This window comes from Symphalangus syndactylus, chromosome 19, assembly GCF_028878055.3.
Source record: "Symphalangus syndactylus isolate Jambi chromosome 19, NHGRI_mSymSyn1-v2.1_pri, whole genome shotgun sequence".
Classification (NCBI taxonomy): Eukaryota; Metazoa; Chordata; class Mammalia; order Primates; family Hylobatidae; genus Symphalangus; species Symphalangus syndactylus.
Window position 1 is genome coordinate 16,522,434 of NC_072434.2, and position 26,495 is coordinate 16,548,928.

Sequence of the window (26,495 nt, forward strand, 5' to 3'; positions counted from 1 at the left end):
TCCGGGGTTGCCCTGGGCTACAGCGGGTGATAATGAGAATCCAGTGGTGGGCAAGGACAAACACTTCTTCTCTTGGGGCCAGCTTCTCCATAGGCAGCGAAAGGACTGAACCAAGCCATTAGAGGCCTCACTTCATCGTGAGGGCACCAGGAGCCACAGAGGGCTTTTCTCCTCCCAGGGGTGACATGATAAGAGCACCTTTAAGACCACCAGAAGTATAAATTCTTTGGGATGTAATCCTAAATAAAAGAACTGCAGCTGTTTGGGTAACTGATTGTGGTCTTTAGCCAATAGCGATGATGTTCCTTAGCAAATGAGGCTTAAACTGAAAAAGGGGTCTAGGGTAGACTTGAAGGAGATTTGCTTGGTCAGGCATGGGTGCCCAAGGAAAAGTCAGACATCAGAGACCTCAGAGATCTTTAAGGAGAGACTCTGAAACCCTCGTTTCTGTGGTTGACAAAAGCACGGGCAGCTCCCAGTGGTCTTTCTCTGTTTCTGATGCCTGTTTCCGATGGCCTATTGAGTTTACCTTTGGGGATTCTGAGCTCATCCCTGCCTGCTTCCACACCTGTCCCTCCTTCCTCCCCAGCTGCCTCCCTGTGGCATGGCAGAGACAAGACAGTTAGAATCTTGGGATTGTTGCTTTTAAAATGTTGAGGCCAAATACTTATCTACAGGGTGATCTCAATCATGTTTTGAAAAATGTATGAATGTTCAGGAAGAACATATAAAAATGTTAATAAAGAATGGTTCTCTCTGGATGGAGGAAAATAAATGATTTTCTTTTCCTTAAAGAGCAGAGAGGGCTGGGTGTGGTGGCTCACACCTGTAATCCCAGCACTTTGAGAGGCCAAGGCGGGTGGATCATTTGAGGTCAGGAGTTTGAGACCAGCCTGGCCAACATGGTGAAACCCCATCTCTACTGAAAACACAAAAATTAGCCGGGCATGGTGGAGCACACTTGTAATCTCAGCTACTCAGAAGGCTGAGTGAGGCAGAATTGCTTGAATCCAGGAGGTGGAGGTTGCAGTGAGCTGAGATCATGCCACTGCACTCCAGCCTAGGCAACAGAGTGAGACTCTGTCTCAGGAAAAAAAAAAAAAAAAAAAGATCAGAGAGGAGAAATGCCACCGAGATGAGACCCCCTAAGCCATATATACCCGGAGTAGCTGAGCTCAGATCTGAGCCTCTCCTCCCTTAAATCCCCCAAGAAAACAGCACTAGCACATGAAGTTAGCTCAGCCCAGGTGATGATGTCAAGGTGAAAGAAAGCTCCATCTTGAGATGTAACAGAAAATCAAGCCAAGGCGGAAATGAGCACAAACAGGCTTTTTAGAAGAGGCAAGTGGGCCTGGAGCAGGGCCCAGGTTTTATTGATAGAGGGCTGGGTCCTGCCCCAGTTCTGCTGAAGCATGCAGTCAGGCCTGTCCAAGGCAAACACAGCAGCAGCCTGATCTGGCCAGCCCAGGAGCAAACCCCATGCCAGGCTGTTTGCCCACTGGGGGCTGTTCAGCTCCCACGCAGGGTTCTTGGCTCCTTCCTCTGCAATGTTTCAGTGGTGTTCCTGCTCTAGACAAGCCCTGATTTCACTTGCCAGAGGGTTCCAAGGTTGACTCCTCTCTCCAACAGAGGAAAGGGGGTCACTCTGTTTCCAAAAACTCAGACTTGAAAGCATCTCTTCACTGCTGACATTTAGAGGATGAGACAATGAATCCAGCCAACTCCAGGCCTTCCCTGGGCCTTTTTGCTTGCCACACTTGGGAGCTGGCTAGCCCACTCTAGGGCAGGGTTTCTCAGTCTTGGCCCAATTGACATTTGAGGTCAGATAATTCTTTGTTGTGGGGGGCTGTTCTATGCAATACAGGCTGGCTAGCAGCATTCCTGGCCTCTTCTAGAAGTCAGTAGCATCCCCTAAGTTGTGACAACCAAAAATGTCTCCAGACAAATGTCCTAGGGGGTTAGTAAAGTTGCCGCCTTTTGAGACCTGCTGCTCTAGAGGAAGGAATAGAAACAGACCCAAAGAGGAGACCCAGGAAATAATGGGGGCAGCTGGGCTCCAGGGTGGGGGGTATGGGCAGGGCTGAGGAGATCAGAAAGAAGAGACACTTGGAAGCTCCCAAAGAGAAAAGCAAATTGAGACCAGAAAAGGTTGTTTCAATAAGATTTTTAGGAAATGTTGCTATATGGTGTACTATGTAACCTCCTCCCTCTATCTTCTGAGGAAAACCTTCAGGAAACATCTGCATTGCCCATCAGCGCTTTTGGGGGCAAGATGTGCCTCCCCTCCTTTCCCTGTGCCCCATCCTGGATGGACAGGTTCCTGCCAAGGGCAAGGCCCTTCCAAGAGGCCTGGTTACATTCAGGCTACACCAGAAATAGCTACTATTCCAACGTCTGTGGAGAGATGTGCAGAGTTTTAAAATATACATTTTAGAACCAATCCAGCATCACCCTTATAAAAACATATATCATTCTTGCTTTCTAATAATTCTTTTTCCAGGGAGAGAGAAAGGCATGAGGGAACAGCTGCGAGGCTGGTAACACCCATGGTGAATTAGGCATTTGAACATTGTTGATTGTATTCCAGAAAAAGCATGTGATGGCTACTCTGGAGGGCGGGGGCTGCTCGTGAGTCCCCCATCCAGCACCTGGGTCCCCCAATATAGTTTCTCAGAGCACCTTGAGATTTCCCGTCAGAGACACAGGATATATTTGTTTAAAGTCTCTCTCCCTTACCCTACTGTAAGCACTGGATGTGTAGAAACCATGTCTGTTATTTTCATCATTAAGTCCTCAGCATTCCTGGGCCTGGCACATGGTGAACACTCGAAACTTATTTGTTAAATGAATTAAAGGACAATATTCTTACTTCCCTGACTCGCAACCTTCAACTCACACATTAAGGCTTAAATCAAACATCACCTCCTCTGGGAAGCCTTCCCTGATTTCTTCAAGCAGAAACAATTGCACTATATATCCAAACACTTGGTTCATACTTTTATTGCAACATGCATTACAGTGTATGCTATTTGTTGGTATTCTGCCTCTCCTGCCAGAATGTAAGCTATCTGAGGACAAGAATTGTGATGTATCATTTATTACCCCAACTCTCACCCATGCTTGGTACACAGTAGATACTCAATAAATGCTTGTTCAATGCAGGAAGCAATAAACACATTCCTCTGTCTCCATTCTAAATCCTAGAAATCAAAGTTCAGATACATCGCAGTTCAAGTGTCTTTACAAAACCCAGAACCAAAAGCTGCTTTGGACATCAATTTTCTGGTTCTTTAACACGGGGAGAGAACATTTGCCCAGCCTCTCTGAAGGTTGGGCTGGCCTGGCTGGACAATGTGCTTGAGATGCCTCAGCCCCAGCATCCCCACTGTCCCAGGGCTATGAGGCCTTTAGGGACTGTCCGAAGGCTTCTCTGGAAGCCACCTCATTGCTCACCCATACCCACATCTCTGGCTCAGAGCCCTAAGCCACAATAGGCTCTGTACTTGGGGAGAACTACAGGGGACTTCTGAGTATCTTCAGAGTTCTCTGTGTCACATTCCCTCGTCCCCTTGGAACAGGGTGTCTGTGAACTCCATCCAGTGCATGTGGAATCTGAGGCCTCATGCCACCTCCTGCTCACCAGAGCTCCTGGGAGAGAAAGTGGAGCCCGGAGCACCTGCAGAGGCTGTTCCCAGCTTGGTACGCGAGCTTTGCTACCTACCTGGCTGAAGGTCAGGGTGAGGGTGCTTTCTGGAGAGAGTCTGTCCCGGGATAAACCCTCCTGCTGACTGCAGTCCAACTGGATCAGGCTGCGGCATTCTGGGTGACAGGTGAATTTACAGTCTGAAGGTAAAGAACAAAAGGGAGATTAGAGGACAGGCAGGATTCCTCCCCACTTTCACCCAGAGAAATAACCTGGGAGATTGCATTAGTTCCCAGTGGGAAGAGCAGTGCAGGAGAGAAGTGGTGGGGCGGGAGACAGCGTGAGAATGCTGCCCTGCTCACGGAGCCCCCAGGAAGGATGCAAGTTAAGTGCTCTACGCGTTTGCAAACTGCTTTCACCTGCATTACTTTGTGTGACTCTGCAATCATTATTATTTCCATTTTACAGATAGAAAATCGGGGCCTAGAGACTGAGTGACTTTCTCGAGGTCAGATCTTCTGCCTCCCAGACTGGTGCTCTTTCTACCACTTTACATTAATCACCAGCGGCCATAAATCCCTGGGGAAGGACTTGACTTTTCTGGGCCTTATGTTGCCAATCTGTAAAATACAGGTTAAGCATCCCCAAGCTGAAAATCAGATCTCCAAGATGCTCCAAAATCTGAAACTCTTTGAGCATCGACATGACACTCTAAGGAAGTGCTCGCTGGAGCAATTCGGATTTTTGATTTTCAAATTTGGGATGCTTGACTGGTATACGTATTCCCAAATCTGAAAAAAGTCCAAAATCAGAAACACTTCCGGTCTCAAGCATTTCAGATAAAGGATACTCAGCCTGTATGGGTCATAGCTGCCCTGCCTGCTTCTAGTTATAAAGGAGCACATATCTTGAAGAATTAAAAGTGCTTCCAGAGACAAAGGCATTATCATCAGCAGGAGTGCTGTTACCTCTCTCTGACCTGGCCCAGGCTAGAATGTGGGAATGCTACTCTGAATGCAGCTGAAATAGCCCACAGACCACATCCCAGATCCAGGGATTCAGCGGGGGAAGCACATTCCATCGACAAGGTTCACTTCCATGGAACCAGAGACTTAGTGACCAGAGTTGAAAAGAGCCTTGGGGACTACCTTAGAGATGGGGAAACTGAGGCCAGAGAGAAAAAGTGAGGTGCCCAATGACACACAGCTCATTGATGGCAGCACCAAGGCTGCTAGTGTTTTCCAGCTTTCTCAAGGGCTCTCTTTGGAGCCTCCTGGCAGAAGGGAGATGAAGTCAAAGGCAGCAGGAGACTCAGCAAGGGGAGGGGAGGGCAGGGGAGCGGGGGTGGGGGGTAGTGAAGAAGAGGTGGCAGCAGAAGAAAGTAACACAAGTCCATCCGCAGGCAAAATGCTCAGATCAGAGGTGTGGTCCCCACAGATAGCTGCTGGGTCAGCTGGAGTCACCTGTTCCGGAGGTGCCTCAGCTCGGCCGGAAGGCCCAGCCTTCTAGGTGCTGGAATCTCATAAATTTTCCTTCTGGACTGTGAAGGCAGGTCATGAGGATGGGCTAGGGTGGGCGGGTTTTGTGGCAGGGGTCGTGACAGCCTGGACTTGATTGCATACCTGGGGATTAGGGGGCCACTTTTGGTTGATAAGGGCTCAGGCACCTTGAAATGCTTTTCCTTCCTTCTAACAAGCTCCAAAAATTCAGTACATTTGGTGTCAGTTTTTAAAAGCCACCACAGCACACTCTATCTTGGCAGAGGGATGATGGCTCCTTTTCTCCCCACTTTTGGGGAGCTTTGGAATGACACCCCCCTCTCCCCAGCTGCCCCTTCCCTTACTCCCCCAAAGATAAGCACCTGGGCCATGTTTCTTGCATGGGTTTTGCCACTAGTGTCTGCAGGGGAGCACCCTGACAAATGTGGGGACACACAGAGATCCCAGAACCGCACGACCTTCCTACCCATGGCCTGACCACCTTTCTGCAACAGCGTCTGGAAGCTTCATTGTTCATCTCCCTTGTGCTCGAAAGTGAAGCCCACCAATATCCTCTCCTTCAGATCCCACGCTTCTCTAGGCCTCCCTCCTCCTCTCACTTGAAGACAGAAATGAATGAAGTCAATTCCCTGGGGCATGCACCCATCCACCTGCAGGCACCCACATGCATTTCTGGGTCCTCCGTGGGAGACCTCTTGCTCAGCACAAAAACAGCCTCCCCTTTAGTAAGGTGAAGGGTACAAAGGGAAGCGCAGGCCAAACTTCTGCCTGCAGTGCCCAGAAATACCAGGGCTTTGATAAGGGAGCACTGAGGCCAGAACCCACAATGGGCAGCATTGTTCCTGGTGCAGGCCCTGGGGCACACCTGTGTGGCTCTGGTAGAGCTCTGAGCGATGAAGAATGCTCTGAGGATGCCAAGAAATGGCAACAAGGAAAAGGAGGAAAGACTGAAAGTTCGCCCAACTCCACAGTGATGAGAGCTGCCATAACTCACAAATGGGAAGGCACCTGGGAGAGGTGGAAGTTCTCTCTCCTCCTCTTTTAGCTCCTTGTCCTATTGGCACAGGCAGTCTATGTCCATCTGTGCATCTGAATCTCTCAATTTCCATCTCTCTCTCTCTCTCTCTCTCTCTCTCTCACACACACACACACACACACACACACACACCCTGAAAACATCACCATGCTGAGCTGGGCAACACTAAGTAGCAGAAGACTCTGAGAAGTGTTCTGGGATATTATAAGAAGCGTGTTTGAGCACCAAAGACTTTGTTCCATCGGACCATGTAATCACAGGCTGCAGCAAAACCTCTGAAGCACATCTTCATACTTCCTGGTCCTGGAAATGCCAAGCCCAGGGCTTTTAGGCCAGCAAAGATGAAGTCAGAGCCCCCATGCCTTTCTCCAAACCCAAAAGCAACAGCCTGCAGGCCTGACGTGTTCAGGGACTGGGGAGACCCATAAGATTCCAAAGACAGAGCCACGTTCCACTAGACCCAGTGGTTAATTCTCCACAGACCACAGTTCCCTTAAGGCAGCTCATTACCAGCTGCTGCCAAACCAAACCAACCCCTGCCCTTGGTATTCCACTGTCCTCCACAGCCTTCAGCTGGTGCTCAATTTTATGTTTTGTTTTTTCTTTTTTCCTTTTTTTGAGACGGAGTCTCACTCTTTCACCCAGGCCAGACTGCAGTGGCGCTGTCCTGGCTCACTGCAAGCTCCGCCTCCCAGGTTCATGCCATTCTCCTGCCTCAGCCTCCCAAGTAGCTGGGATTACAGGCACCCACCACCACGCCCGGCTAATTTTTTGTATTTTTAGTAGAGACGGGGTTTCACCATGTTAGCCAGGATGGTCTCGATCTCCTGACCTCGTGATCTGCCCGCCTCGGCCTCCCGAAGTGCTGGGATTAGAGGCGTGAGCCACCGCATGCGGCCTTGTTTTTTCTTTTTGAGGCAAGGTTTCACTCTGCCCCCCAGGCTGCAGTGCAGTGGTGCTATCATGGCTCTCTGCAACCTCCACCTCCTGGACTCAAGTAATCCTCCCACCTCAGTCTTCTGAGTAGCTGGGACTGCAGGCGCTAACCACTGCACCTGGCTAATTAAAAAGGGTTTCACCATTTTGCCCAGGCTGGTCTCGAACTCCTGGGCTCAAGCGATTTGCCCACCTCTGCCTCCCAAATTGCTGGGATTACAGGTGTGAGCCACCGCACCCGGCCAGGTGCTCAGTTTGGATGAGGAAGGAGGGAGGGAAAAGTGAAACTCTGGGTGGAGCATGGCTTCCAGGAAGGAAGGGTTCAGCCCTCCCTGGACAGCTAGTGCCATCTCCTCTGGCAACAGCATCAATGTCTGGAGCATGGGGGCTTCCTCGTGCTCTGCGCTAGTCCGAGGGTGAGGATGAATTAGACAAGAAACCTGGGAAACCCAGGCTCACTGGGCAGACGGGCCGCACATGTGAAAAGATAACTAACAATAGAAACAGCCCAAAGCAGGGGCCTAGCTGTGGCACAGACCTAGGAAGCTTGCTCAACTAGAGATGGTTGCCAACCAGAGCAGGCAGGGAGGGCTTCAGGGTGCAGGCAGCTCTAGGGAGCTTCCAGAGGAGATGAGACTCCAGGTAACCCCTGTGACCTTATCACAGGGGACAAGAGGAGGCAGGGGATTCTGTCATCACTAAAGAGGACAAGGATCTCGCCAACAAGAGGCAGCAACAGATTAAGGAGCAATATCTGTAGGTTCTAGCTGTAGTTTCTCTGAGAGAATAGGCATTTCTTGATATTGACATTGCCATCTGTAAAATCAAATGATCCTTTCCCCTTTCTAGCCTTTCCTTCCAATGATAGCCCCTATCCCTATTCCTAGGGGACGCTTTGAGGAAAGTAAATGTGCTTCCAGGATTTGGAAGAGGGGCCTATGAAAATATATAGAAGGAGACAACTGTAAAGGGAAATGAAGGAGACAAAGCACAGTAGGAGCCCCTCTCCCCAGGAGGGAGCCACAACCAGGAGCTGGGATGGAGGGCCGAGGACTCAGCACCCAGGACCACTGGAACCAAGTACCATGAACCAGGTGACTTAAACAGAAAATTACTGTCTCGCAGTTCTGGAGGCTAGAGTGAAATCAAGCATTGGCTGGGCCAGGCCTGCTGTGAAATATGCAGGAGAGTCCTGTGTTGCCTCTTCCTGGCTTCTGATGATTTGCTGGATTCCTCGGTGTGCAGCTGCATGACTCCAGCCTCTGCGCCCATCATCACGTGGCATTCTCCTTGTGCTTCTGTCTTCTTATAAGAATACCAGTCATATTGAATTAGGAGGCCATCCTACTCCAGTGCGACCTCATCTTAGTGACACCTGCAACTACCATATTTCCGAATAAAGTTCCATTCTGAGCTACTGGGGATTAGAACTTTTCTTTTTTGAGACAGGGTCTCACTCTCTCACCCAGGTTGGAGTACAGTGGTGTGACCATAGCTCACTGTAACCTCAAACTCCTAGGCTCAAGCCATCCTCCTACCTCAGTGTCCTGAGTAGCTAGGACTACAAGTGTGTGCCACCATGCCCAGTTGATTTTTTTGTTGCTGTTGAAACAGGGTCTCTCTATGTTGCCCAGGCTGGTATCAAACTCTCGGCCTCAAGTGATCCTCCCACTTCAGTCTCCCAAAGTGCTGGGGTTATAGGCATGATTCACTGTGCCCAGCCTGGGCTTTAGGACTTAAGTATATCATTTTTGGGGAAAGCCCAGTTCAATCCACAACACGGATCCTCCCTGGGCCATATTAGGAGCACAGAGCCCTTAGGCCCAAACAGATGGTGGTTTCTAGTGGAAACCTCCTCCAGAGATCACAGTGGGCCGGCAGGACAGGACAGGGAGGCTAGGGAGTGGTAAACTGAGGCCAAGACGGCCTGCCTACTTCTACCAGGGCTGCTCCTGGGCTTCACAGTCCCTGAAGGTTACCGCCAAGGTCACCACCTCAAACATGGCCCACAGGCCATGGTGGCCTATGCTTGGAGATGGCATTACTTCTTTCACTTTAGCCCTGAAGAAGTAAAGCCAGCAGGTGGAACTACATAGGAGTTCCAAAGCTAGGAGGCTCTTTTTCCAAAATTCAGAAGCTACAAACCTCCCCTTAATCCCCAGGGCTGCCAATGTTAGTTTTTGCCCCACCCCAGTTGCCAAATGCACACACACACAGAGGCACACACATGCACCCTCTGCCGTGTGGCTGCACAGCCTGAGTGGCTGTTTTTCTGAACCAGAAAATGGGTATGTTGATAAGAACTTATTCTGTTGATAAGAAACCCTTAAGGCCCATTCACCCCAGAGTTGCATGCAAGATACAGAGACAACATAGAACTCTCCATTTAACTCTCCCCTCCTCCAGCCCAGGCCAAGGTGTGGGTAAGGGCCAGGCAGGCACCAAGGCGACCGAGCCCGGATGACAGCAGAGCTACCAGCCTCCCTTGTGGTCAATCCCAGGTCAGTGAACAGCAGCTTCTCACTCTGCATGGACAAAGCAACTTCTGATGCCTCAGGGAAAGCAGGACAACTTCTGAATCCGGGAACCTATGCGCATTCTCTGAACACCCCTACGCCTTTTTGAAGAAAGCCAATCTTACAGCAAACCTTAACACCCCCTTCCCTGTCTCCCTGAGGACCAGCAGCCTGGCCTATGCTATGATGTCATGGAAAGAGAATGGACTTTGAAGAAGGCATGCCCTCCAGGCCCCGCTCAATTAGCTCTGTGACTCTGGGTAAGTTATGAACTTTTCTGAGCATTAATTTTCTCTACCCTAAAACAGGAATCATAGTTGCCAATTCCTAGGGCTGCCATGAGGATTAAATGGGGTTCCTGATGTCAAGAACTATATAGAAGCCCTGGAAGGTGGAGGCTCCAAGTTAAGAGTCAATGATCCATCCCCTACCCTCTCCTTCCACTGCTCTGCTGTGTGGATTCCTGAGTCTCACCAACTTTACTCCTATAGGTATTTCCAAAACAAGCACACAAATCACTTTTAGTTTTAAGATAATTTTGTTCTTAGGCACTACAGGGAAATCTGAAAAAATAATATGCATTGGAAAATTACAATTTACCAAAGGGTTTTTTTTTTTTTTTTTTGAGACAGAGTCTCGCTCTGTTGTCCAGGCTGGAGTGCAGTGGTGTGAACTTGGCTCACTGCAAGCTCCGCCTCCTGGGTTCACACCATTCTCCTGCCTCAGGCTCCCGAGTAGCTGGGACTACAGGCACCCGCCACCACGCCCGGCTAATTTTTGTATTTATTTATTTATTTTTTAGTAGAGACGGGGCTTCGCCGTGTTAGCCAGGATGCTCTCTATCTCCTGACCTTGTGATCTGCCTGCCTTGGGCTCCCAAAGTGCTGGGATTACAGGCGTGAGCCACCGTGCCCGGCTCAATTTACCAAAGTTTTAAAAAGGCAGGTGTAAAGCTTGTCCTGATCCTCTTGAATAAGTCAGTGGGGACTGTTGCCATCTCATGGTGCCTGTCTTCACTCCCTTTTCAACAGGATTCTCCTTTAAGAATCCCCCATTTTTCCACTGGGTGTTGCCCCACTGGAGCCTCTGGGCTGGACCAGCTATGGCAGCTCCAAGAACACCCAGAGAGGGTCTCCAGCGCCCTCTGCGCACAGACCATCCCAGGGTAGCTCCACCACCTCCAGCCCTCTGCATCCTCACCCTGCAGCCTCTACCCTGCCAGCTCCCCCAGCTAGGATACCGCCTCTCAACCTGGCCCCAAGACGTCCCTTCAGACTCAGGCTCTCACACGATAGACACAGACGTTCCCTCTGCAACCTCACCGCCTGCTCCGGATCTCCTCGGCCATAGTTCCTGAATGCGACCCTTTCTGCAGCCCTTTGCTCTAGGCCCTGCTCCGAGTTGGGGAAGCCCATTCACTAGCAAGCATTCAGAAAGGGACTACTACAAATTGGTTGAGTGACTAAAGGAAGGAATGGTTCTCTGCCTTTTGCTGAAGTGGAGAGACCGGAGTGCGAGTGCTGATCCGACCCCAGGCCGGTGTCCTAACCTCTACTGGCCTTGGTTTCCTCATCTGTTAAATGGAGATGATAGCAGTACGGTTGTTGAGAATTAAATGAGAAAGTTATGTAAATAACAACACAACACTTGCTACATACTAGGAGTTCAGTAATATTAGCTCTTCTTTTTACCTCACTAACATCCAAGTCTGTCTGGCCAGTGGCCATAGCATCAGACATCCTCGTCTCGAAAGCCTGTCTGTGTACACCCCATCAGTGCCCACTGACCTTCCTCCAGACCTTCACCTGGAGGTGCATCACGGTCCTAAGGAAAAGGTCTTGATCATCCTCAGACCTTCCACAGCTCCCCTATGAGCAAGGGAGGCCCCAGGGCTCAGCTCCCTGCAGCGGGGAAGGGCTGGGTGTACTTGCTTGGAGGCTGTAATGGGTAACGCTGCCCCACTTGGCAGAGAAGCCTCTGCCAGCCCCCTGGAACATCCCTCCTCCCTGCTTTTCTATTCACCCCTCCTCCAACATTTGAACTTCTAAAATCTCACTCTAGTTTCAGAAAAGAAAATTGTTAACCAAAGGTAATAACTTCCAGTATTAAAGGGGATGTGAGGAAATGAGAAGGTACCACCTTATTGATGGTATCAATTTCCTGCAGGAATTTATTCTGAGTGTGTATTTACTCATATCTAAATATATCGTCACTAAAATGTTCATCACGTAGTTATTTATGACAACAAAATGCTAGAAATACCCCCACATCCATCTACAAAAGACTAGTTATAATTATATTTTGAAATGGAATACTATGTAGCCATTATATAAGATGATGCATATTGATATTGGTCAACATGAAAATATGTCCACAACATACATCTAAAAAAGGAAAAATGTTGTGTTTTATGACTTCAATGATATAAAATCTATACATACTTATACATTATGCAGAGAGCTGTCTGGAAGGCAGGTCACATGTTTGCTTTGAGTGATGGGATTTCAAGTGCTTTTCCTACCTTTATAGTTTCTAAATTGTTTAAATTTTTATAATGAAAATATATTCTTTACTAATGGAAAAATGCCACAAAAAGGGAACAAAGAAAAATCACGTACCCACACTGTGATGACGTCAGGTACCATTACTCAGTACCCACCATACACCAGGTATTCTACATGCATTATTTCATATAATCCATTCTATGACTGGGCAATATGTGTTTCTATCCCAATTTTTAATTTTTATTTTATTGTATTTTTTTTTTGAGGCAGGGTCTCACTGTGTCACCCAGGCTGAAGTGCAGTGACGTGAACACGGGTTGCTGCAGCCTTGACCTCACAGGCTCAAGCAATCCTCCCACTGAATAGCTGGGATCACAGGCACACACCACCACACCTGGTTAATTATTTTTGAAGGAAAATTTGTATTATTTTAATTATTTTTATGTACAGAAAACTCAACAGTGTATATTTAACCCGGTTTAGTGGCAAGTTCTTTAGCCTTTGCCTTTTTGAACTTGACGATGTGAGCCACAGACTTGGGACCCAGGACATCGCCGCCCCAGTGAGAGTGGATCTCATCGTATCTGTCATTGTAATCGGTCCTGATAGCTTCCACCAGCTTAGCCAAAGCGCCCTTGTCTTCCGAGTTAACCTGTGTGAAGGTGACAGTGGTGCAGGTCTTCCTGTGGACTAGATGGCCCAGTCTTGCCTTCCCCTTGATAACGCAGTAAGGGACCCCCATTTTATGACACAGGGCAGGCAAGAACATGACCAGCTCAATGGGATCCACGTCATGTGCAACCACCACCAGCTGAGCTTTCTTGTTCTCCACCAAAGTGGTGACGGTGTTAACTCCTGCTCGAAGGACAGGTGGTCTCTTAGTGGGGACGTCCCCTTTGCCAGCAGCTTTCTTCTCGGCCTGGGCCAATGGCCTCTGCTTCTTCTCTTGCTTTGTTTCTGGTCTGTACTTGTGGGCCAGCTTAAGCAGCTGAGTAGCTGTTTGGCGGTCCTGGGTGAACTGGTTAATCGCAGGAGGCACTTTCAGCCGCTTATAGAGGATGGCTCTCTGCTGCTGCAACCTGATATAGGAGGGCCATTTCACAAAGCAGGTGAGGTCTCTTTTGGGCTGGATGTCCTGTACGATGCCAAAATTCTTAGGCCTTTTCTCAAACAGGGGATTCACCACTTCCTTGGCCTCCTGCTTCTTCATGACAGGAGCCACCTTCTTCCCCTTGGCCTTCTTTCCTTTCAGCATCTTGGGCAGCGGGAGGAGACAGCTAATTTTTTGATTTTCTGTAGAGACGAGGTTTCATCATGTTGCCCAGGCTGGTCTCAAACTCCTGGCCTCAAGTGATCTGCCTGCCTCAGCCTCCCAAAGTGCTAGGATTACAGGTGTGAGCCACTGTTCCTGGCTACCACTATTTTTTTTTTAAATAGACTTTTTTGGAACAATGTTGGTTCACAGTAAAATTGAGCAGGAAATACAGAAAGTTCCTTTATACCCCCTGCCCCTACATATGCTGCACAGCTTCCCCTATCATCAGCATTCCCCACCAGAGTGGTACATTTGTCACAACTGATGAACCTACACTGATTTATCATGATCTCCAGAGTCCTATAGTCTACATTAGGGTTCACTCTTGGTGCTCTACGTTCTATGGCTGTGGACGCATGTGTAATGACATACACCCACCATTATAGCATCAGGCAGAGTAGTTTCGCTGCCCTAAAAACCCACTGTGCTCTGCCTATTTATCCCTTCTTCCTCTCTAACCCCGGCAACCCCTGATCTTTTAACTGTTTCCATAGATTTATCTTTTCCAGAATATCATATAGTTGGAATCATAAGATACGTAGCCAATTTTCAGATTGGCTCTTTCACTTAGTACTATGCCTTCACTTACTATTATCTCCCTGTCTTTTTTTTTAATTAAAAAAACTGTGGGTACATAGTAGGTGTATATATATTTATGAGGCTCCTTGTCTTTTCGTGGCTTGACAATTCATTTCTTCTTATTGGTGAATAATATTCCGTTATCTGGATGACCATAGTTTATTCATCTCTTCACTTACCGAAGGACATCTTGGTTGCTTCCAAATTTTGGCAACTCTGAATAAAGTTGCTATAAACAACTTTATTCAGGTTATTTTGTGGACATAAGTTTTTAACTCATTGGGTCTACTCCTATTTTAGAGACGGGGAAATTGAGACTTAAAGAGATAAATGACCTTTGGCAGCCTCGTAGCTGGCGAGCAGCAGGGTGGAGAGTGAAGATGCATCACGCCTGGCTGCTCCTCAACAGCCCATTCCTCAGAACCGTCCCCTCCACTTGCTCCTGGTCCCTGCTCTGCACTGCTTGAGGCCAGGGATGGGCTTCACTGGGGATGGGAGTCAGGGTGGCCCAAGGCCAGAAAGAGTCTGGGTTGAAGGGATTTGGGCAAGGAGTGCTTTTTCCTCTGTCCTAGCAGGCAGCAGGGAGAGTGCCCCACCTGAGGCTTCTGCCCTGTCTTTGGAGGGCCTGGGATGTGCCACTTCACAGCTCTCCTCCAAGCTCAACCAAGCCACTCAGCCTTGGAGGCTGCCAGCATCCTGGGAGTTTCTGAAGCCACCCATACCGTCTGCCTGCTCTGAATTGGTCCTCCATCCATGACCCCTTTGTCTCTGGAACACCATATCTGGGAGGCTTGAAACCACCCAGGCAGCAGCCAAAGGTTCTTGTCCTGAGCTCTCAGGACAATTTCACCAGAAAAGCAAGCTCTTCAGCCAAGTTCAGGCTCCACAAGACAGCAGGCTCTCAGCCTTCCCCACTCAAAGAGGCCCAGCCTCTGCAAACCCGCTCCCTACGACACCAAAATGGACACCAAGTTTCCAGCATCAACTGCCTCACAGATCGGCACCAGAGCGCACCCACTTATCAGCCATACATCAGAAATCCTTACCCAGATGATGTGATCCCTTGAAACACACTGCTTAACATGTGTGATAGAGGTCTTGGAGAATGGGTGGAAAAGATGGAACACTCAGTCGGGTGCTGGGGCATGGAATGAATCTGGACCCTGGAGTCACGTGAATCAGGGTTTGAGCCTGAGCCCTTGCTCTAATTGGGTATGAGACACCCGGACAATTAACCTCAGTTAACTATGGAATTTAGATAGCCTCAATTTCCTCAACTGCAAATGGCGGTGGTAATATCTTTCTTGCCAGCAAATTTGTTGCCAAAATTAGAGAGTATGTATGCAAAGCATCCAACAGCACCTGGCATGTGGTAGGTGCTCAATAAATGGCAGCTATCATTTTCAACGCTATGAGACGCCTGAGTCCACCCAGCTTCCTGTTGACTCAGCATGTGATGCCAGCCAAAAACCCTCCAATTTTCAGGTCCTCTTCTAACGTATTAGGGTAAGAAGAATTGTGCAACTTTCCTGCTCATCTGAGTTCCTCCCACCTGCTCCCACTTCCCTCCAACTTCTGCCTTTAATGGGTCCACAGGAGTAAGGCAGTGGGGCTGGAAGGATAGGTTATGTTGGTGAATGGGAAGGCGGAGAGACTGTGATAGTCAAGCCTGGAGGTCTGCAGCCATTGCCAAAATCAACACGATCTATAAGTTTTTCAAACTCCTGGCTAAACTCCTAGTGAGGCTGGCAGCAAGGGAATGGAAACTCCCCACTCCAAGGGTCAGGCAGCCAGCTCAGGACATCTGCATCCTTATGTTTCCAGGAAGGAGGCGAACCCCAGCCCTCTTGAGACCACTTACTATAGTTCCTTGATTTAGAGGACAGACCACCCTGGGGGCATTCAGCATCCGGCAGCCCAGCCAGGAGGGCCTGGAGGCACACAACTGCTCCCTCCCTCCACACAACCCCAGCCCCAACTCCAACACACACACACACACACACACACAGAGAGAGAGAGACACACACACACACACACACACACACACACTGCCAGAAAGCAAGCCAGGAAGCAAACAGGAAAGGTCAATGTAATGGTAAGACGAGTGACCTGGAACTCTAAGGTCAGAGATGGCCAGCCACTTGCATGGACAGGCAAGATGGGCAGCTGACACGCAGGAGCTGTCGTCTCTGTGAGAAGAGCCAAGAGGGGATGCGCCTGAGCATGCTCCAGTTTGGCTCAGATGCTGAGTTCCCATGTAAAAGAGTGGGTTGGGGTGGAGGGCTTTATGGAAGCAGGCTCTTCCAAGGCTGGCGAGAGGGGAAAGTGCCGGAGAGGTGGGGTGAAGCTGGGAGCCTCTGCTGAACTGAGGCACAGGGAAGAGAGCCAAAGACCACCCCAAGATCCTGGTCTTTACTCTCTTCCAAAATGACTGTATCAGTTTTCTGTGTGGCAGGGCTGGGTAGGATTGACATACACTTTTGAGCGACCATTTTGTACTAAAGGGAAAGGCATAAGATCTGCTCAGTTGGGAAAGGCATAAGATCTGCTCAGTTGTTGCTCAGACACCAAAGCAGATACTAAAATTCTCTCTGGGGCCCTCAAGGTAGCTCATGCTTGTAATCCCAGCACTGTGGGAGGCTGAGGCAGGAGGATTGCTTGAGGCCAGGAATTTGGGACCAGCCTGGGCAACATAACAAAACAATTAAAACAATTCTTTATTTTGTTTTTATTGTAAAACAGCTCTCCAAAACAATTAAAACCTTAGTGGGGTGGGGGATGGTGTGTGCCTGTGGGCCCAGCTACTCAGGTGGGTGAGGTGAGAGGATGGCTCCAGCCCAGGAGTTCAAGCTTGTAATGAGCAATGATCAGTCCATTGTACTCCAGCCTGGGAGACAGAGTAAGACCCTATCTCTAAAAATAAATAAATAAATAAATAAATAAATAAATAAATAAATAAATAAATAAATAAAAAATTCTTTCTGGAACCTGGGTCCCTGGATCTAATGTATCAGTGATTTATTCTCAAAGCCACATTCCCAGGCAGGCTGGATGTGTCCCCTGTGCCCTCCTCCCAAACACACCCAGCCTGCCTGGCAGAAGTTGGGCACCCCAGCTGGCCCGCAGGGGCACCATCCTGTCTCACGTGGGTGGGTGTGGGTGGGTGTGCCTCTCGGGCAGGCACATTAATCATCCATCTCCAACACAACCACACATCCCTAGGCTGAAAACACCAACAAAAGGAAGGTACTGTGGCCAGGCCAGGCTGGGTGTGTTGAGGTGGGGGTGTCTTGGGAGGAGTGGGCAGAGGAAGAGAGGGCAGGATAGTTCACAACAAGTTCAGACAAATGATGCAGGAAGTAAGAGGAGTGCCTGCCAGGCACCCAGGACAAGCGAGACAGGCCTGACCCCTGGCCCCTTCTCCACATGGCCTGTTCCCATCACTTTGTTCTTTGGGGGTGCTGCAGCCTGAAGCATGTCCCCACTCTGCCCTGTGCGTGTGTGTGTGTGTGTGTGTGTATGTGTGTGTGTGTATTATAAACAAATGTAATGGTGTTGAGTCATTTTTAGCAATCCGTGCTTCAACTATAGACTGTATTAACTGTCTCCCTGCTAGGACAATGTGAGGGCTCTCCTTCCCATCTCTTCTGCCCCATCTCCTATTTTTATATATATATATAAAATATATATAAATATATTTTATAGATTATATAATAATATATATCATATATAATATATGATAAATATAAATAATATATTTATCTATATAAATATTTATTTATCCTATATGATAAATATAAATAATATATTTATCCTATAGGATAAATATAATTAATATATTTATCCTATATGATAAATATAATTAATATATTTATCCTATATGATAAATATAATTAATATATTTATCCTATATGATAAATATAATATATGATATATTTATCATATATAAATATATCATATATAATATATACGATAAATATATCATATAATATATATTATATATCATATATAAATAATATGTAATACATAATATATAATATATTATATAATATATATAATATATTATATATAATACATAATATATTATATAATATATAATATATAATACATAATATATTATATAATATATAATATATAATACATAATATATAATATAATATATAATACATAATATATAATATAATATATAATACATAATATATAACATATTATATAATATATATATTATTACAGGAAGAAAGAAATCTTATTGCCAGGCACCTGAATATATAATATATATTATATATGGGTTTTTTTTTTGAGACAGAGTCTTGCTCTGTCACTTAGGCTGGAGTGCAGTGGCACAATCTCGGCTCACCGCAAGCTCCACCTCCCGGTTTCAAGCAATTCTCCTGCCTCAGCCTCCCGAGTAGCTGGGACTGCAGGTGCCTGCTACCATGCCTGGCTAATTTTTGTATTTTTAGTAGGGTATGGTTTCACCATGTTGGCCAGGCTAGTCTTGAACTCCTGACCTCAGGTGGTCTGCCCACCTCAGTCTCCCAAAATGCTGGGATTACAGGTATGAGCCACCACGCCTGGCATATATTTTTTTATACATCCAATGTTTATAACATTTCTATTGTTCTAACCATAGCCCACTGTTGTCTAAAATTAGCTTTACTTTTAAATTAATCTAGTCATCTTACAATAGCTAAACCATTTTAAATTTTTTAAATTTTAATTCATTTTTGGCTTGACTACATTTTAGGGGGTTCTTTGTAATTTTTATGTACATTATGTTTCCTGATGATGCTGTATGTCCCTTTAAGAGATGCACCTCTCTCTATTTGACTGACCTTCTTATACCATGGCACTGTGGCCTCATGCAGTACAGCTTGTTCATGACAGTGATGGCCAGGAGAAAATGTGGAGGGAGCAGAAAGAGGTGGGAAAGTCTGCAGGTCCTCAGTGCACATCACATAGCAGCCCTGAGAATCCCCGCTTGGCCAAGAATGGTAAGAGGCAATCTATTTTGGGAGAAAGTGTAAACGTAAATGGTTTGGGGGAAGGTGCTGGGGCAAGCGAGCCAAACGGACCTCATTCCTCACGTGCAAGTGAATGTGAGAGATTTGTCACCTGGACCCTCCGACACCACATCAGAAAACGCTCATGCTGCATTTAGGGTATGGCCATGCAGAGAGAAGTGCAAAGACACAGCATAGTTTTTGAACAGTGCAATTAAATTATGTGTGACCATCAGGACACATGTACTCAGAGATACATACACAGGGAGAGAACTAAAGCTTTTTCTACGGTTCCGTCTCCCCTCTTTCCACATCCACCCAGCTCCTAACCAGTTGTTCATTTGTGCATGCGTGGCCTGCATTCACTCACCATGTGCTGACTGAGGGCCTCCCATAGCTCACTGTTACAAAGTACAGGCAGTCACAACCAAGACTGCGTGTGACAGGAAGATGTGTATGAAAGGATTCGAGAGAGAGAGAGCTCAGTAAAGATATATACTGGTTTGATCATCACCACAGGAAAAAAGAAATCTTATTGCCAGGCACCTTAAGAAAGTAAAAAATAATTTAAAACACCGTAGGCAGTTGGGTTTAAAGGAACTCAACAAATAGCAACAAGCCTGTGGTATCCAAAGCCAGTGTGGAGCTGCCAGATACCCTCTCGGCCCCAGGCGTGCTCAGGAGGGGCCCCTCCTCTAGGCATGTGTCACTCTGCTCTGGGTGTAAGAGAGACAAAGCAGCAGAGGTCTCCCAGCCCTCGGCTCTGGGCCCTCTTACCCATCCCTGGGCCCCTGAGAAGACAGACGGAGGACCCTGGGTAGCTGACAAAGGATTTGGGCTCTAGAAGTGAGGGGCACATATGGAAAGAGGAGGGGAGGGTTGTTTTTGTTTGCTTGTGTTTCTGTTTTTAAGGCAGACAATCATCTCTGAGGAGGGGCAAAGGGCAGGCTAGCCTCTTGTTAGCCTGAAGTATATTTGTGGTCATATGCCACAGACCCCAAAGATAAGGACAGCCAAATAGGATTGCAAGGAGACCTGGCTGGGCATATGCAAACTGCAAGATGGCAGACGAAGCTCATGCAGAAATACAGATATGAATGCACCGCAGGTATGCCCAGTTCTAGTGCCAGGAGATCACAGGAGGCCAGGAGCAGGCAGGTTCAGTCCGTCATGGGACAACCAGGCTACTACATCCAACTGGTTTTTCCACACCTGCTTTGATGTCACTTGCAGCCATTCAAAGTGCCAATCATCAACTGGGCGAAAGCAGGCTCTTTTTGCAGTGGGAAGGAAAGTAAATAGATTATGTCAGAGGACCTCTCTGCTGGAGACACACAAAGGCTTCTTTACAGCTGCACTGCTGCAGCCAGGACCACCAGAGACTTCTGGAGAGACCCAGGCCTATTTCCCACAGAACCCCCTAGCAGCCTTTTAAAATGACATACGACTTGCTCCTTGGTGACATGCTTGCTTAACTCCTAAAGATACCCGGTGGGCTAATCTAGCTCTGCCTGTTAATTAGGTGATGTGGTAAACTCAATGATAGGAATTTTTCCAGGGAATGTGTTTGTGAGTTTATGCCTCTCCTCTACTTTTGCCTGGGCAACCTTCAAATCCTATCTCTCCTACTGAGATGCAGGCAGTCCACCCTGGTCCAGGTACAATGGAGGAGCAGACGACCGTGCTCCAGGCTTGTCCCAGTGACCCACGGGGAGCAATTATGAAAAGTCTTCCTGGGAGCACTCAGCAACAGCAGCTCCCAGTGCAGGGCTTTCTATGCACCAAACATAGTTTCAACTGTTTGACATTTAATCCGCCCCACACCAGTCTGAGGTTGAGATTTTCTGCCCTATCCTACACTTGGAAAAATGAGTCTCAGAGAGGTTAATCTGTAGGAGGAGCCACAGCCAGAAAGTGGTAACTCCAGGATCCTGACTCAAGGCAGCCTGGCTCCAAGCCTGTTTTCTTTTCTTTTCTCTCTCTTTTTTTTTTTTTTTTTTTGAGATGGAGTCTCACTTTATCAACTGGACTGGAGTGCAGTGGCACGATTTCAGCTCACTGCAACCTCTGCCTCCTGGATTTAAGCAATTCTCCTGCCTCAGCCTACCGACTAGCTGGGATTACAGGTGCCCGTCTCCATGCCCAGCTAATTTTTCTATTTTTAGTAGAGACGGGGTTTCGCCATGTTAGCCAGGCTGGTCTTGAACTCCTGACCTCAGGTAATCTGCCTGCCTTGGCCTCCCAAAGTGCTGGGATTACAGGCGTGAGCCACCGCACCCGGCCACCAAACCCATTTTCTTAAATGCCACACTCCAGGCTGCTCATGGAGTCTTGTGAGTGAGATGAGGATATTCCAGATGTCCACAGTCTGCAGTCCACCTTTTCCATCATCTTGAGCATCCTGTCTTCTCCCCTCCTCTTTTGGCAATTAAGCCCAAATGCTAACACAAGTTAAGCAAGCCCATCATAGCCACAATGCAGTATGTGCCCTGACCTTAATGCTGCCACTTCAAGCCTGATTGATTTTACTTAAATCTATAACTCCTTGGGCTGAATAGCAAAGGAGCAAGGAAATGATCTGTTGAATAATTCTTAAAGAGAGAGTAAGGGAGGGGGAAAGAGAGGATGAATACCAGCATGCTCATGAGCATTTAAATTGAGCAACTCGGTGTCCAATTCTCTTCTCAGTGAAGGTCACAGTATGTATTAGGATATTGATGAGGATAAATTATTCAGGCTGGCTAAGAAATATTTGTCTCCAAATGGGGATCAGATCTAGTTCAATTAAAACTCCCACTTCTCAAGAGGTAAAGCCTTAATCAGAAAAATTGTATTTTTCATAGTCAAGATCCTATTTTTAAAAATCTGCTTCCAAAACTTAGTCCAGAGATGGCACTTCATTTTAGTCTCATCCCTATGACTTAGTGTGGTGACCTGCCTAGATCCCCACTGATTCCTGAAAGTATACGAGAGAAGTATAGAGAAAAATGAGGACAGGGGGCCCGAAGAAAAGAATGTATGCTCCAAAGACTGCCAACCGTTAAAGAGAAGCAGGTTCCAGACCCAGCCAGATGGCAATGACCTTTAACAAGGGGCCTTACTGGTCTGAGCTATCTCATCTGTGAAACAGAATAATCCCCTTCCCATTCCCACCACACCAGGATCTGGAGGGAATAAATGATATTAAAAGCAAACAAACGTAAATGCTCTGAGTCTTTAGCAGAGAGTGCTACAGAAATGTAAGATGCTGTAGACAGCATGAGGCGGCGGAAGGAATCCAAGGCTGGAAGGCAGGTGCTCAGGGTTCCTGGTCCTGGCACTGCCGCCAGCAGGGCCTTTTGTTGGTCCCAGCTTCCTTTCGTTGGAAAAGGGGCATGGGATGACCTAAGATCCTATGATGATTTGGCTTGCTGTTGTCTCTGCCTCTTGTCTTTCACTCACCGCTATGCTGTCCAGTTATCCTTTTTCAGGCGAGGACTGCTCTCGCCCTAATTAGTGCTCAGGAGAGGAATCAGTGGTCTGGCCACTTCCCGAGGCCGGGGCTCCTGCCCAGCTGTGCTCCGCCCAGCAGCCTCCAGCCCCATGCAGCCTGCACCTTCACTAACTCTGCAGGTGAGAAGCCTTTGCCTGGGAAACATCACTGTTCCCAGGTCCTCAGAAGGCTGACTCAGCAGCTCGGCAGGGTCTGAAGGGCTACAGGATAGGCAGAATGGAAAACAGTGGCCATCCGAGATACCCATATTCTGCCAGCCCAGGGACCCTGATTAAGACAACTGCTTGGCCCGAATTCTCAGCCAATAAAAAGTTGTTAAAATCCACTACCAACTCAAGGCCTCCAAAACAGGCAGACCATGTCCTTTGGATCTGGCTGTTCAACTCACACCAGGCAAGGTGACAGCACCTGAGCCTTTGTCCCTGTGGAGTCAGGAGGGCCAAGGAGTGGTGCTGAGCTCAGCACTAAATAGCAGACTGCCAGAAAGATCCTGTACTCCTTTTCCATGGGAGAGGCCAGTAGCAGAGGCCTCAGAACCCAAGCTCCCCCAACCAGATTGGCTTGGACCTACCCCGAGCCCTCCGGGCCCCGTTGCGGAACCTCTGCAGGATCTGGTGCTTTTTGGAGACCGAGCGGCACTTCGGGAGCCTGCAGAAGAGCTGCTGGAGCTGAGCAGTGACCGTCCCAAAGCAGGCAGCGGTTGCCTTCTCCTCCTGGCCCTCGGTCATCTCAGCGCAGGAGATCAATAGCTTTTCTCTAGGCTTGGAGTCAGGGGTGGAGTGCCAGGTGGGGGAGGGCTCCGGGGAGGGCCCTGGGCCTCGCATGACCCGGACAGTCACCTGGGCCCTCAGGCTCTGGTACCCTCACCGACTGACGATGCCTTCTCTCTCCGCACTGAGGTCCTTTCCCCTCCACCTCCCCCAATGGAAAACTTTCTATTCCTGGGGCTTTTAGCTTGATAAGATAAAAATGCCCCCACCAAACAGGCTGCAGGGAAGAGCCTGCCCCGAGCCTCACTTCTCAGTTGCGCCTGTGAGTCTGAAAATCAATGTCTCCAAAGTTTCAGACGACAGAAGTGATCGGTTACCTCACACCACGTGCCCAGCCCGGGAGCTTGTTAATGGATTTCTTTGGGGATGGTGGATTACTAATGCTTCACGAGCTATACGGGCTCCTAAGGGACAAACTGGGGCTAATTCACATCCTCCCATGCTAAGCCCAGGGTGGGGGAAGGGCCCATAAGGAGGTGGTGTTGCTTTAAGAGGGTCAGGCCATTCATTTATCTGAGACTGGATACCTGAGCAGAAGAGGATGCCACCCTATGGGTGTGGGGTGGTGAGAAAAGATCAGTCTGTCACAAAAGGGCAGAAATGTTGTTCTCTTGCCCCAAAACAGTACTCACAGGTATTCTCTCACTCTGACTCCCAGAAGCTGCCAAGCCCTAGTAGAAAAGTTCTGGGAGGCCCTGTTGCCCAGTCCAAGACAGAAGACTGGCACCAGACAGGCAGCAGAGCCTTCCAGAAAAGCCACTAGAGAGGGGTGCCCCTCCCAGGCTGACCAGAGATGACAGGACTCACCTGCCAACCACCAGCGGGGACCAGTTTAACATGAAGGAGGGACGCTTGTTCTTTTTTCTTTTTGTTTTTTTGAGGCAGGATCGTGCTCTGTTGTCCAGGTTGGAGTGCAATGGTTCAATCATGGCTCACTGCAGCCTCGACCTCCTGGGCTCAAGTGATTCTCCCACCCCCCAGCATGTAGCTGGGACTACAAGCGGGCACCACCACACCCAGCTAATTTTTACATTTTTTGTAGAGATGGGGGTCTCACCATGTTCCCCATGCTGATCTTGAATTCCTGGACTCAAGAGATCATCCTGCCTCAGTCTCCCAAAGTGCTGGGATTTGTGAAGCCTCCATGCCCAGCAGGGACACCTATCCCTTAACCGGAGGAAATCCACCTCAGAGGATTCACACACTTGCAGAATCTCTGGTGGAAGATGCACTTACACGTCTGTGCTCAGATGCCACCCTTCCTCAGCTGTGGACTGATTCTTTCTCCCTAATGCTTCCTCAGGGAGAAGGGAGCTGCCTGTGGCCTTCGTTGTGGCCCTCTCTAGTTTACCAAGCAACCTCTGTACCAGAAGAAGGGCATAAGCAAGTCCAGGTCCTGAGGTGACACTTGGGACCATCAAGCAAGATGTGGGGGCCAAGTTCCTTGCCCCGCTAGTCCTTGCACCCAAGATCTCCAAGAGGGCCTAGGAAGTCCTGCCTGGCTGAGCACAGGCAAGGGCTCAGTCCCATCTCCGCCCTCAAAGAAGAGAACACAGGGCTGCTGGGGGAGCTTTAAAATATGAGTCACGGCCAGACGTGGTGGCTGATGCCCGTAATCCCAGTGCTTTGGGAGGCCGAGGCAGGTGGATCACAAGGTCAGGAGATTGAGACCATCCTGGCTAACACGGTGAATCCCCATCTCTACTAAAAATACAAAAAAATTCGCCAGGTGTGGTGGCATGCACCTGTAGTCCCAGCTACTCAGGAGGCTGAGGCAGGAGAATCACTTGAACCCAGGAGGCAGAGGTTGCGGTGAGCCGAGATTGCACCACTGCACTCCAGTCTGGGCGACAGAATGAGACTCCATCTCAAAAAAAAAAAAAAAAAAAAGTCATGTGTAATGCGGGGAAATCCCTTCCGAATGCCCCGTTTGGGCTGCAGAATATGCTGACCTCACTTCTCTTTTCTCCTCATCACTGAGCTGTGCTTTGACAGGTTAAGCCATTGGGAAAGACAACAGGAAAGAACTGGCAGAGTCTGGAGATGGGGCTTTCAGAAGCTCTAGGATCTTCATTCCTGACCTTTGGAAAACTAGATAGATTTTTCTACTGTAATGATGGTCTGGGAGGAGCACTACCTAGAGGCAGGGAAATGCCTGCAATGACCTCTTGCTGTCTCTGACATCTAAGCAATGACTCAATGACTTCCATGCTGGAGGCAAGTTCAGCCACGGCCCAGCATAATTTGAAGCAACAACCTTCACCATCTTACTTACTGGGGTACAATATATTATCACCCTATTTTATATAAAGGTACCTCCGGATGGCTTTTAAAAAGCACTTATCACTAGGGTAGACATTCATGGACAATATGCTCAACGCTTTCTCTCAAAACTCTCATGTTACAGCTGGAATCTGTTGTTCCAGTTGAATAATAAGGCATCTCTGAGGTTTTTTTTGAGAGGGAGAGGTTAATACTTTCTTCAGATGCAAAAAGTAATCCACATAATTCTTTCAGCAGAAACCACCAAGTCTCCAACTTCCATTCAATTTGGATAGAAAAAACAGCCTCCTGCAAATCAGCAAGTAAGCAGTGGTACCTGTTCCCAAATGAGAGATGGACCTGGAGAAATATACAGAGTCAGAGCTGCCTTGGTGTGGGGAAAAGAAGGAGAGATCAGACTGTTACTGTGTCTATGTTGAGAAGCCAGCAGGACAGAGCTCTGACCAGCAAGAACACGTCCCCAGCAATGGTGTGTTCTGGCCTGGGGTAAAAACTGTTCTCATTACCCAGGGGAATTGGCTCCCCCGGATATATTTTTTCTCATGGGGTCACATCACTGCCTGAGATTAGAGCCAGAGATCCACTGGGCAACCTCAGATTATTGTCCAGTCCCTATCCATCTCTTCTTCACCCTAGCTGTCCCCTCTAGGATCCAGTCTGTTAATATCACTTTGGTTCCTGACTAGTCCTGTGTCATGAACTCTGACAGCTGGGCCATGGCAAGAAGGAGGAGTGCAACAGAAAAAGATCCTGCACCTGCATTTCCAGGCCCACCCCCTACACACCCTGAACACACTTGTTTCTTTCATCTTAGGATTTGGAAAAAACTTCACCCTTTGTCTAAAGATCTCATGATTTACACACGGTGACGATCAATTTAGAAACTGATTGTTGAAAATTGGCTTGAGTGGAGCCAAC

At 48.1% G+C, this 26,495-nt stretch overlaps 2 protein-coding genes across 7 annotated transcripts in view; both read right to left on the reverse strand.

Moving 5' to 3' along the window:
- RASSF5 (Ras association domain family member 5) overlaps positions 1 to 26,495 on the reverse strand; it is a 95,165-nt gene that overhangs the window by 60,957 nt on the left and 7,713 nt on the right. For all 6 annotated transcript variants that reach the window (XR_010114700.1, XM_063613640.1, XM_063613642.1 and 3 more), the window contains exon 2: positions 3,722 to 3,843. Coding sequence is in view for 5 of the 6 variants with exons in the window: in XM_063613640.1 (XP_063469710.1) it covers positions 3,722 to 3,843 (122 nt within the window). In the remaining variant the exon portion in view is untranslated. The remainder of the gene's footprint in view (positions 1 to 3,721; positions 3,844 to 26,495) is intronic.
- On the reverse strand, positions 12,287 to 15,865 carry LOC129458088 (large ribosomal subunit protein eL8). The gene has a single exon (XM_063613579.1). The coding sequence runs from the start codon at positions 13,387 to 13,389 to the stop codon at positions 12,604 to 12,606; it is 786 nt and encodes a 261-aa protein (XP_063469649.1). The 5' UTR covers positions 13,390 to 15,865; the 3' UTR covers positions 12,287 to 12,603.

Bases quoted from the DNA above. Each gene is read 5' to 3' on its own strand.
- LOC129458088 (XM_063613579.1), bottom strand. From the start codon at position 13,389: ATGCTGAAAGGAAAGAAGGCCAAGGGGAAGAAGGTGGCTCCTGTCATG.